General features: G+C 47.2%; 1 protein-coding gene across 1 annotated transcript; it reads left to right on the top strand.

The window, feature by feature from the left end:
• Positions 1-8,475: 8,475 nt before the first annotated feature.
• On the top strand, positions 8,476-12,659 carry PIM1 (Pim-1 proto-oncogene, serine/threonine kinase). Its single transcript, XM_028161204.2, has 6 exons — positions 8,476-8,974; positions 9,079-9,185; positions 9,298-9,348; positions 9,440-9,806; positions 11,351-11,527; positions 12,241-12,659. Exons 1-6 carry the CDS (start codon positions 8,893-8,895, stop codon positions 12,396-12,398), a joined length of 942 nt encoding a protein of 313 aa, XP_028017005.2. The 5' UTR covers positions 8,476-8,892; the 3' UTR covers positions 12,399-12,659.
• Positions 12,660-13,353: the final 694 nt, after the last annotated feature.

Genomic DNA, 13,353 nt, shown 5'->3' on the forward strand with positions numbered 1-13,353 from the left:
AGACACTTCTATAAAGTAGACTGTACCTACTTCTCTAAGCCTTTGGCTTAGGAACCTGGCAATCTTACTTTATAAAAGTGCTTTTCTGAGGAAGGCAAAATTTTGCTCTGAAGTCTGTATTTTTAGTAGAGCAAACAGCCACCTGCTTTTTTCATCATAATGGCAGGGGCAAAGATTAATGCAGGGGACAGTCACAGGATCTTTGATGTCTTCTTTCTTGGGTTAAATTAAATTCAGTTTTGGTTTTTTTTAATTATCTCTTTGCCTGACCAGCATGGGTCAGGGGTTGAGCATCGACCTATGAACCAGGAGGTCATGGTTCGATTCTCGGTCAGGGCAAATGCCCGGGTTGCAGGCTCGATCCCCAGTGTGGGGCGTGCAAAAGGCAGCCAATCAATGATTCTCTCTCATCATTGATGTTTCTATCTCTTTCTCCCTCTCCTTCCCTCTCTGAAATCAATAAAATACATTAAAATAATTTATCTGTTTAGTACTTCCCAAAGGAAGCTATATAGTCTTTCAAATTTTACTATAGAGTCTCTGCACTTGAAGAGCTTAGGGTCTCATTCATGGCAAACACTCAATTAATGTTTGCTGCTCTTAAAGTTGATGCCATGATGGCAGTGAACACTTAGATAACAAAATAATATTATTGTGTCAGATTACTAGCACATATACTGTAGTTGCCGTGAGTTTAAAAACTATTGTCTGAGTGATCAGGGAAAGCTGCAAGAAGTCCAAATGGCCTTGAGCTGGTGTGAAAGGATAGACTGAACTTGGGGATATGCATGTAATTTGGGCTCAAATATGTAATCTATATTGTCTTTACAGCCCTGAAGAAGAGGGCTGGCTATTTGCCAACATAACTTTCATTCACAAAAGCTAACTCTGATGACTGCCAATGATATATTTGATTCTCATCTAGTGAGTGGGTATCTCCTTAATGAAGTGGCATCACTGAACACAGAAGCCAGCTTAACCTACCCAGGGAAAAGTCACACTTTCAATAAAGAGGGTAACCCAGCTCTCTAGTTTTCCAGAGTGAGCAAGATTGTACTTAGAAATTCTAAGAATCTTTGACAAAGTTATACATGAAAGGCCATAAAAAGTGGTTCCGTATTTGTGTATATGGTTGTTTTAGTTCTGGCCGTGGTGAGCTGTCAATGTTTGTTTTAGCAGCAGCAGCACCCAACCTAAAAAGAGAACTAAAACACAGTTGGAAAGAGGAAGTATATGTTGAAAATATAACATTTTCCAAATTACTGAGTGGATTTCATCCAATCATGTTAATGCATGTCCTTGTCACTTAGATCTTTTAAAAATAAATATATATATTTTAATTGATCTTAGAGAGAGGGAGAGAGAGAGAGGGAAACATCGATGTGAGAGGGAAACATCAATCAGTTGCCTCCCATACGCACCCCAACTAAGGATCAAACCCGCAGGCTGGGTATGTGCCCTGAAAGGAGATCCAACTGGTGACCTTTGGGTGCAAGAGATGACGCTCAACCAGCTGAGCCACTCGGCTAGGGCTGTCATTTGGATCTTGAACACTTCATGTGTTAAGCTACTACTGTATTTCCAAATCATAAGCTTTAGCGATGACTTACATAGAGAACCTGCCTGGTTTCTTCTTCAATGAAGACTGAAATAAAATCTATCATCTTTTTCATCTCTTTTCTTCACCTTTTGCATTATGGCATCAGGAGGTCCTACTGATTTCTCTTTCTGGCTTTCTGCTTTTGATTTAAAGAAACATCCCCCCCCCCCACACACACACACACTCCTTGTTTTATTGAGAGATCATTGACATACAACATAGATTAAGTTTAAGGTTTATACCATAATGATTTGACTTACATGTATTGTGAAATGATTACCATAATAAGTTTAATTAACATCCATCAATTCATATAGAGACAAAAAAAATGTTTTGTAATGAGACCTCTTAGGATCTACATTCTTAACAACTTTCAAATATACCATACAGCAGTGTTAACTATAGCCATCATGTTGTACATTACATCCCCAGTACTCACTTATCTTATAATTGGAAGTTTGCACTTCTTGACTACTTTTATCCAATTCCCCCTCCCCCTGCCTCTGGTAACCACAATTCTGATCTCTTTTCCTGAGTTTGTTTTGTAGTTTTTTAGATTCCACATATAAGTGAGATCATATAGTATTTGTCTTTCTCTGATTTATTTCACTTAGCATAATGCTCTCAAGGTCCATCCATGTTGCTGCAAATGATAAGAGTTCCTTCTGTTTTATGGCTGCATAATATTCCAATTTTTTTTTATACATTCCACAATTCTTTATCCATACATTCATCAGTAGACATTTAGGTTGTTTCCATGTCTTAGTGTAGCTAAAGAAACTTTTATTCATTCATTTCCCATGCATTGGGGAATACAAAGAACATAATGCAAAGCATCCTTTGCCTGAATTCCTGACGTTACTTACCCCACACCCTCTCTCCTTTTACCTACTCACCTCTGACCCATCCTTTAAGATCCATGTTAAGTTCTACATCCTCCCTGGAGCCTTTCACTATCTCCTCAGGCTGCTCTGAACCCTGTCCTTGTGAAGGACACCCTCAGTTAGAACCTAATCATAGAGTACCTTGTTAAACCCCTTAAACTCATCTTGTGTTCCTTGGAAAAGCAGAATGGCATGGTGGGTAGGAGACAGCTCTGTCACTTAGCCATGTAGCCTTAGGCAAATTACTTGTTTATTTATCTGTAAACCAGCGGAGATAGTAAAACTGCCCATGTTGTAGGATTTAGATGAGGATCCATAAAAAAGTGCTTAGAATGCCTCGCACATTTTTGATGCTCAATGTTGGCTACTATCAGTGTCTCTTTTGCCCAATCCATTTTTAGCACTTAGCCTTTATGTTCAATGACAGGATGGTTTCTGCCCTCACTACATTTATAATTTAGTTGTAGAGACTAAACAAATGCAGAAAAGAAAGGGTGTGTGCTATTAAATGACAAATGAGATACACAATAAACAAATGTTTTCATTAGCATCTTTTAGTGTCTAGAAAGATGTTCCACAAAATCTTTTTGAACAATTTCCCCCCCACCCCCTTTTACCTAGATGCATTCTTCGGCTTTTCAAATATACATTAGCAATTGTATTTTACATTTTAAAAGATGGCAGACAACCCCCTCCCCAGCTCCCAGACAGATGACATCCTTTCTATTCCCTCTCTCAGGGCTTTTGTTCACATGCCTGGTTTGTTTTCTTTTCTTCTTCTTTTTTTTGTTTTGTTGTTTGTTTGTTTGTTTATCTGTGGCGTAGATTTTCCTAGTCTCCCAATCTTCTACTAAGGTATTTTATAACAGTTTCCAGACTTCCTGTAGCCTTTTTACATTTTAAGCTACTCCTTTTTGTTTCTTATCTATCCACTAATACTCAGGAACTATAAAATCTTTGTGTACAGTGCCTTCAATAAATATTATTTTAATTCAAATAGTACTGAGTGTGTAAACTTATTATTTTAAAATGAATTGGTAATAAATTTGATTATACTTTACTGGGTAATAAATATGCTTTCTTCTCCAACCTTGCTGAGGAAACTGAAAGTTGACTAAAAGAGATTTATAAACTTGAAACAAATGTCACATGCTATCAAGGACAAGAATCAGTTCTGGCTTGATTATATGGAATCCCTGGCCATTCTAAAGCTGACACTCTGGACTTCCTAGCTGTTCGCCAGTGCAGAATTATTACAATTTAAAATGGAGGCTTTAGTCTTTTGAAAGTTGGACTGTTTCATGTATTACTGTTTGTAGTGGATTTTCACATATATTTCATACATATGAAATTTAAACTCTTCTAAATAATCTTAAACTCTTGAGGCAATATTTTAAGGTATAGAAGTGTATTGCAGTTGGATTGTTCAAAATTTCCCCTTTTGATTTCACCAGAGAGAGTAAAATAAAGAATAATGTTTCAAAATTAAACTTCAAACTTGAAAAATGCAGTAATCGCATTTTTAAGGAGAAATAAGAGACACAGACCCAAATAATTGTCTCCTCATTGCAAATAGCTTATAGAGAAAGTTATACAGCAGACCCTCCAATAAGGTAACTTTCAACGTTGTTTTGTTATAAAGTTGATGAGGTGCCCTAGAAACTTAACTCTTTTAGCCTATGGTAAAATTGGTTTTGCTGCAGTTCCAGGACAATTGAGGACTTAAAGCACAGACCCCTACTTACCAAAATGCAGCAACTTGCCCTAGCCGGTTTGGCTCAGGAGCACGTTCCTTGGTTGCAGACTCCTTCCCCACCCGGGCCCTGGGCGAATCTCGTGCAGGAGGCAACCAGTCGATGTTTCTCTCTGTCCTTCCCTCTCTCTTCCACTCTACCTAAAAATCAGTGGAAAAATATCCTCAGGTGAGGATTTAAACAAACAAACAAACAAAAAGCATCAACTAGACTCAGAGGTACTTTAAAAAATAGTATACAGGCATCCCTTTCAAAACTCAATTCTTCTAAACTGTGATTACAGAAATTGCTGAAGTCATTCCTTTGACAATGGCTTGATTAAATCCATAGCAGGTAGAAGGATTCATTTGGGTATTGTTCAAATTAACATTCTCCCTTTTCCAGAGAATTGTTAGCATAATTATGGCCTTTATCTTCCTAAAAGCTCTTGTCCTTTAATAATTAGCATGCTTTTTCTGATTCCTTGTTAGATTCTTTGAGACAAGCACAAGTAGTGCTTGCTTTTTATTATTTAAACTACATTTTGATGAATCAAAACATCAAGTTCCCTACACTTGAGAAAAGTAACTTTTAACATGAAACAATAATTACATTTAAAAGCAGTTTTAAGTAAATAGAAGCTCTTGCCACGTGTGGTCCATGTTTTGTAACTTCCAGCTTTGAAGTACCCACTATATAAAGCAAACATATTAAATGTTAATCACTTTAGCTCTGATTAAATATTTAAGCCTACAAAGATCTAGAGAAAGTGAAAAAAAAAAAAGGTTAAACTTGATTTAATGTATACAACTATTTTGAATCATATTCTCCCCCAAGATGATTAAATCAAACTATCCTGAATTTCCCCTTTGGAATCTCCAAGGTGCAAGACCATTCTAAAATTCCTCCTTTTCATCATCATTGCCATAATCACCATCAGCATTATTGCCATATAGCTAATATTTATAAGTTTGCTCTGTGCTAAGCTATGCGCACAATTCTGCTTTACAGGCAGAATTTTATCTGCTTCTTACCAGAGCCCTATGAGGTAGGTGCTATTATTATCTCCATTCATAGTCCGAAGCTTTAGGAAGGTTAAGTAATCTGACGAATATCACATAACTAGTTTAGGTGCCAGATCACAGATTTAAAAGCAGGCTAACTTAGTTTAAAGCCCTTGCTTCTCACCTTTATTTTGCCTAAGCCCGCTTAATTAACTTAAATTTGGTATAAATAGACTTTAATCATGACCTTTTTTGTGGGGGACCCATTTTGGTCTTCCCCTTCATCATCAAATGTTAGATAAAGTATACTTTCAAGGAATGGGGAGACACGATACAAATACTTGAAAATTTAATTAACACAGAGATTAAAAACAACAACCCAAATAGATTATTGTGACGGAGTAGACAGTGGATGAATGCTTGGAGTTTATTTAGCAAATCTGGGTGGAACCACAATTGTTTCCTGATCGCTATAAAGGCTTCTTTAATAAAAGTGAAGAGGAGAGGACATTCTGAGAACAGGTTGGCTGCTTCTGTAAAGGCAGGAAGTCTGGATAGTGCTAGGTGAGTGTGAGCAAGTGAGATGGTAGTAGGGCTTGAGAAAGGGAAGGGAGGGTAGAGGGGATGGATGTGGGGTGGGGTGGAGGGGTCAAGTACATTTACACTTGATGTCTTAGTACCATGGGCAGTTTTAGACCCTGATAGGAGGAAGTCTTTAAATCCTCAGGAGTTGAATTTGGGTCATTTCATCTCTTCCTCCTTTGGCGTCACCCTACTTATGTTTCATTTTTCTAAATGTAAAAAGGGAATGACTCTTGTTCCCTTGGGTTTCTCTACTCATCAAAAAGGAATGAGCTATCCCTGCCCGGGTAGCTCATTGGTTGGAGCATCTTCTTTCCCAATAATGCCAAAGTTCGGGTTTGATCCCAGGTCAGGGCACATACAAGAATCAACCAATGGGCTGGCTCCTGTGGCTCAGTGGTTGAGCATCCACCCATGAACCAAGAGGTTGCTGGTTCGATTTCCAGTCAGGGCATATGCCTGGTTGAAGGCTTGATCCCCAGTAGTGGGTGTGCAGAGGCAGTCAATCAATGATGTTTCTCTCTCATCAATGTTTCGATCTCTCTCTCCCATCCTCGCTCTCTAAAAATCAATCAAAACATTAAAAAAAAAAAAATCGCCCTAGCTGGTTTGGCTCAGTGGATAGAGCATCGGCCTATGGGCTAAACTTGCAGCGGTCGCCAACCGGTGGTCCGTGAGGTCCAAAAGGTTGGCGACCACTGGTTTAAGGAAACCTTGTCCCGGGTTCGATTCTGGTCAAGGGCACATGCCTGGGTTGCAGGCTTGATCCCCAGTGTGGGGGAGGGCGTGCAGGAGGCAGCTGATCAATAATTCTCTCATCATTGATGTTTCTCTCCCCCTCTCCCTTCCTCTCTGAAATCAATAAAAATATGTATTAAAAATTTAAAAAAATCAACCAATGAATGTATATGTGGAACAACAAATCGATGTTTCTCTCTCCCTCTCTCTATAAGCCAATCAATAAATAAAAACTTTAGAGAATGGATGAGTTAGCCCAACCGGTGTGGCTCAGTGGTTGAGCTGCGACCTATGAGCCAGAAGGTCAAGGTTTGATTCCTGGTCAGGTCACATGCCAGGTGGCGGGCTCCATCCCCAGTGTGGGGCGTATAGGAAGCAGCCAATCAATTTTATTTAATCATTGATGTTTCTGTCTCTCTCTCCCTCTCCCTTCCTTTCTGAAATCAATAAAATATATATTTTAAAAATGAATGAGTTAAGCCACAGTACACAAAGGAAAATATATACTATTTTATAACAAATTCAAAAACGTTGTAAAGTATCTGGGCATCTTTATAAAATAAGCGCTGTAGAAAACTTTTAATGGAACATTTAAATTCATTAATGACTTGCAGGTGTACAGATCCTCAAATATCCTTTTTTTCTTTTAAGTGGCAGAATCTTGAAAAAAAATTAAAATAGGATAGAGTTAGCTTTTACTTACGCCATTGACAATTCAATCTATGCATTACATAGAATTTTAATGTACTCATTTCAACGTCATTATCAACTCTACGTGAAGTTTAAAAGAACAAAGGAGGAAAGCCGCATTGGTCAGCTTCCCGGGTTATCTCCTCGGGAGAGAGGGGGTTTCCTTGGAGACACGCCTGGGCAGCCGGCAATGGCAGGTGTGCCCGCCTGGCCATCCCGGGCTGACGCAGAGGCGCCTACAACGTGGAAACGGAGGAGCTCGGGCGCAGCTCCCACGCGCGCGGTAGACGAGGCGTGTCCCTCCGCCTCCCACGCGGGCCGGGCGGCGGCTCCGCGCTAGCACAGGCGTCGTGATTTCCTCTGCGGGGGCTCGCACACCACTTCGGAGGACGGCTCCTTTCTGCTCGTTTAAAATAAAAATCTTGAGAATCGTGTGTGTGTGTGTGTTGGGGCGGGGGGATGACGTTTCGCTCGGGCTGACAGTCGCGATGTGGACCCCTGCGCCCAATACGCGGAGTGCTCCCCGTTTTATTCCAGGCCGGGGCGCCCTCCCCTCCCTCCGCGAAGGCGCCGTGACTCACATCCCTCAGATGCTCCCCCCACGCGCCCCAGCACACCGCCCCGCGAGGACCCGGCCCGAGCCCACAGCGTGTCGTCACCCCGCCCAGGCCGACTAGGAGGTCTCGGGTCTGAGTCACACGGAAAGACCACCCTCGTCGGCATCCCCACACACGTCGTGCCTCACACCCGACGCCGGCCGCCGGGCCTCCCCGGCCGCCGGGCCTGCTCGCCCGACGCACCAACGCCCGGCGTTTCTGCGCAACTTGTTCAGCGCCAGCTCGAGCCCTTGACCCAAAAACCTCAGAGGAAGAGCCGCAGAGCCGGCCTCGCGCGGCCTTTGAAGGCTTTGTTATTGTTTGGGTTTGAATCGATACGCCCCTCCCCATCCTTCCTCCCGGCGGCTCTACACCCAGCTCCCGCCTCCCGCACGCCCCGCGCCCCTCCCCCTCCATTTTGGCGCCTTTTCCTTCCCGCCACGTCGTGGCGGCGTAGAGACCATTCTGACCGCGAGAGCAGGGCGGGGCGGGGGCGGGGCGCTCGAGCGCGCGGGGCGGGGACCGAGGGAGTCGCCCTGGCCCGCGGCTTCCCTACCCCCTCTCCTTCCTCGGTCGGCTGGGCAGCCGGCTCCCCGCCTAGGCCCCCGGGAGAGGCCCCGCCCCTTCCCCGCCCGCCCGCCCGCGCCCCCCGCAGGCGCGCTCCGCCCCTTTACTCCTGGCGGCGTTGCGAGCCCGGCGTCTGCTACAGCGGCCGCGGCGGCGAAGGCCCGAGAGGACTTGGCGGCAGCGACGGCGGCGGCGGCGGTGGGACGAGCAGCAGCAGCAGCAGCTACCAGCCCCCGGTGCCGCGGCCCTGCCACACGAGTCCCACGAGCCGCCAACCCCGTCGCCCTCGGCGCTGCCTGACCCCGCCGGTGGGTCCACCAGCCGACAGCCCCGGCAGAGCCCCCAGTTGTCCTCCGACTCGCCCTCGGCCTTCCGCGCCAGCCGCAGCCTCGCCGCATCGCCACCCGCAGCCTTAGCCCAGCCATAGGCGCAGCCCGGTCCCCAGCTCCTGCGGCAGCGGCTCCAGGCGGTCCCTGCGCCGACACCCTGGAGGGTGGGATGCTCTTGTCCAAAATCAACTCGCTCGCCCACCTGCGCGCCGCGCCCTGCAACGACCTGCACCCCACCAAGCTGGCGCCCGGTAAGCGCCCCCCTCACCCGGGATGGGGAGGGGGCCGGACCCTCCGGGTGGGAACTGGGGGCTCGCGGGCCGGCACTGAGTCCCCTGCTCTCCCCCTTTGCTAGGCAAGGAGAAGGAGCCCCTGGAGTCGCAGTACCAGGTGGGCCCGCTACTGGGCAGCGGCGGCTTTGGCTCCGTCTACTCAGGCGTCCGTGTCGCCGACAACTTGCCGGTGAGTGGGCGCCACGCCGTGGGGAGGGCGCGCGGGGCGGGGAGGGGGCGCAGGGCTGTGTGCTGGCCCCGGCGAGGGGATCTAATGTCGGCTCTCCTGGGGTGATTTCCAGGTGGCCATCAAGCACGTGGAGAAGGACCGGATTTCCGACTGGGGAGAGCTGGTGAGTGCCCAGGAGGGAGCGACCCCCGGGATGGGTGGGGTGAGGGGCGCCCTCCGCCTCGCGCGCTAACGCAGCCCCCCGGTGCCCGCAGCCCAATGGAACCCGAGTGCCCATGGAAGTGGTCCTGCTGAAGAAGGTGAGCTCGGGCTTCTCGGGCGTCATTCGGCTCCTGGACTGGTTCGAGAGGCCCGACAGTTTCGTTCTGATCCTGGAGAGGCCCGAGCCGGTGCAGGACCTCTTCGACTTCATCACGGAAAGGGGGGCCCTGCAGGAGGAGCTGGCCCGCAGCTTCTTCTGGCAGGTGCTGGAGGCCGTGCGGCACTGCCACAGCTGCGGGGTGCTCCACCGCGACATCAAGGACGAGAACATCCTCATCGACCTCAGTCGCGGCGAGCTGAAGCTCATCGACTTCGGGTCGGGGGCGCTGCTCAAGGACACCGTCTACACGGACTTTGACGGTGAGCCAGGCCGGGGCGGGAGCTGCCGGGAGGGAGCTGCCCAGGTGACTCGGCCTGGCCTGGAGGCCTCGGCCAGCTTCCCTCTCTGGCCCTTTGTAAAGGTCATCGGGCAGCCTGGCTCCATGATAGCAGGGGTGGGGCGAAGGGAGCTTCCCGGCAGCGTAGTAAAGCCGGGGATTTCAAGCCAGCGGAACCTGTAATGTTTCTGGCACGATTTTATTTTTTTAAGTAGAATTCCGTGGGTTCCAAGCTTTTCGGATGAAGAAGAGGTTGTGGGCAGCCGGCCGTAGCCCAGATTTCTGAAGTCTGACCCAGTTTCCCCGCCAGTAATAGGATGGGAGGTGGAAGAGGGAGGAGAGAGTGGGAGAGATGAAAATTGATGCCGGTTTTTGTAGTTTTTGCTTTGTTTTATAGGAGTTTAGCTTTCTGTAAGGTAGTTTTTAGACTGCATTTTCCCCTCCCCTTTGATCTAGGGACAGATAAGGAATAGAAACAGAAATAGTTTCACTAAATAATTCATTTTGTTGATTTTTTTTTTCCGGTGTTGTTCAGTGAGGGAGTCGGGAATGAATGTTGTGAAATAAGATCTCTTGCTAGTGTGAAAATTAGTTGGGTGTCTCGGAAGAGGAGGAAAACCTATCCTAGGGAAGGGCTTGGAGCAGGTTCTTTGAGAAAAGGTGGAACGGAGAGCCGGCGATCAAAGCCGCGTAGGGTGGGTCACCTGAGCCGCTCAGCCTAACCAACGACAGCCTTTCAAAACTTGTGACTGGGGCCTGTGGTTTGTGTTTATTTGCCCTTGGAGGACGCTGGGCTGGGCTGCATTTTTTTGTATTTAACAGTTAATGGCTGGTCGGATCCTCCCATGTTTTTTTTTTTGCTTTCGAGTCTTTGCTGCCCCCTGGTGAGCACCAGAAGAATGGCCCCTACTTTTTTTTTTTTTACAACCCAAAGTTTGTAAACAGGAATCACGTGGTCTGAAACCAGCTCTGCAGATCTGTCTACCTTTCCAGTGTGGGGAGGAAAGGGTGTGGGTGTCTGCCCCTGCACTCAGAGGGCGGGAGGAAGGCCTCCCAAAGGGCACCCTGACGTAGGATATTGTGCAAGTGCCCTCACCTACATCATATCTGAGATGAGAATCTCACCCTGGCTCCTGGGCAACCTTTAGTGCCGTTTAAGGTTTGTCTGTGGGGTACCTCCCCTGATGGTGCAGACATTCATCCCTTCATCCCCTGTGGGTGGTCCTGCCACATACAGGCCTCAGGCGCTGGGTCTTCGGCCAGACCCTTGGTTTCTTGGAGCAGCTTGTGAAGACTCAGTTTATGGTCTAGGCTGGTAGAGAGGTGGGTAATGCTTTGGGTTGGAGAGATGCCATAAGCTGCTTATCCATAAACTCCTTCAAGCTTAGGGAGGTAAATTGAGTTCACCAGCTCCTGAGGGAAGGGCCGGGTGCCTTTTGTTTTAGAGTTACTCAGCATACCACTCAGGTGCTTTGTGTTTTATTTTTGCTAAAAGCGTGTTTTCCTTCCTATTCCCTTGGCTCACAGGGACCCGAGTGTATAGTCCTCCAGAGTGGATCCGCTACCATCGCTACCACGGCAGGTCGGCAGCGGTGTGGTCCCTGGGGATCCTGCTGTACGATATGGTCTGTGGAGATATTCCTTTTGAGCACGATGAGGAGATCATCAGGGGCCAAGTTTTCTTCAGGCAGAGGGTCTCTTCAGGTAACTTCTGGGGAACCCCTTGTTGAAGAGAAGCAGGAACACAGTCTTTGAATTCTGGGGAGCTTCACTCTCCAGGATGTGGCCAGCCTCTGACTCCGAGTCCTAGGCCAGCAGTTCACCCTTGAGAGCTGACCCCCAGGAAGCCAAGGGCTTGCAGTTGAGCGTTCTTTGGGAGGTCAGAGGAGGGGCAGGTGTGAGACTAGTAAGAACAGACATCTAGTTTCACTGAGAGGTTGTTTAAAGGACCAACAGAATCATCCTGGTCCCTCAATGCCTGGCTGGTTTGCCAGGGAGGAAAACCTGGAGTGCTTGGCGAGCCTCTCCCTTAAATTAAGGCAGGCGCTAAACATTGTGGGCCCAGTGACCTCACCGGGGGTGGTGTTCAGATTTGTAAGTTGGTAGGTGAATTGAGTCACCTCCTGCTCACTGATGTCTCATCAAAATCCCTAGTCCTCCTCCTCGTATTTCTGATGAGTGGGTGTCGTGGGAAAGGCTCTAGCTATGGAAATTTGAAACCACAGATTTAAGAGGGGCGCTGTTTTTTTTAGCTGAAAGCAGACAGTTGGATCCAGATGTTAATATATTCTCACTAAAGAATGTGAGTTCTAGAAAGTATGTGGTCTCTGTTGGACCTCAGACTGGTGGGTCCCGGGGAAGGCCCTTGCATCACAAAAACAAACTGAGTCATTCATAACCTTCCTTGTTTCCTGCAGAGTGTCAGCATCTCATTAGATGGTGCTTGGCCCTGAAGCCATCAGATCGGCCTTCCTTTGAAGAAATCCAGAATCATCCGTGGATGCAAGATGTGCTCCTGCCCCAGGAAACTGCTGAGATCCATCTCCACAGCCTGTCGCCAGGGCCCAGCAAATAGCAGCTTTTCCAGCAGGTCCGCCCCTCCTGGCAGATGCTCCAGGGAGGGGAAGCTTTTGTACCAGTGACACTTCTCACCAAGCAGCACAGTGCTTGATACAGGAACAACATTTACAACTCATTCCAGACCCCAGGCCCCTGGAGGAGGCCTCGGACAGGGGAACAGAGATTCCTCTGGGTGTCCTAGGCCTCAATTCCTCGTAGATGCTCTCTCCTTCTCATAGGTGTGCAGCCAGCATCGCTGGACTCTGCAAAATCCCGGGGGTGGGGGTGGGGGTGGGGAGGGGGTGTGGGTCAGAACCCTGTCATGGAACTGTTCCCTTCACTGAATGCCATGATGGTCAGGTTAGGGGAAAACGGGTTGGGGTGGGATAGGACTAGCACCATTTTTTAAGTCCCTGTCACCTCTTCCTTGACTCTTCTGAGTGCCTTCTGTGGGGACTCCGGCTGTGCTGGGAGAAATACTTGAACTTGCCTCTTTTACCTGCTGCTTCTCCAAAAATCTGCCTGGGTTTGGTTTTCCCTGTTTTTCTCTCCCGTCCCCTTCTCCCCATCCTTCCTATGAAAGGTGCCATGGAAGAGGCTACAGGGCCAAACGCTGAGCCACCTGCCCTTTTTCTGGTCTTCCTTTTTGGTTTTTACGTAACCGTTTCAGAGCCAAGACCTCACACACACAAAATGCACAAACAATGCAAATCAACAGAAAAACTGTAAATGTGTGTACAGCTGGCATGATAGTGTACAAAAGGATTGTAGTTGATCTAATTTTAAAAATTTTTTGCCTTTAAGTTATTTTACCTGTTGTTTCCTTTTTTTTTTTTTTTTTTTGAAAGATGCGCATTCTAACCTGGAGGTCAACGTTATGTATTTATTTATTTATTTATTTGGTTCCCTTCAGCTCCAAGCTTCCACAGCTGCTGCCATAGTTTTCTTTTCCTCCTCTGACTTGGGGACCT

The sequence above is a fragment of the Eptesicus fuscus genome, chromosome 10 (assembly GCF_027574615.1).
Source record: "Eptesicus fuscus isolate TK198812 chromosome 10, DD_ASM_mEF_20220401, whole genome shotgun sequence".
Lineage (NCBI taxonomy): Eukaryota > Metazoa > Chordata > Mammalia > Chiroptera > Vespertilionidae > Eptesicus > Eptesicus fuscus.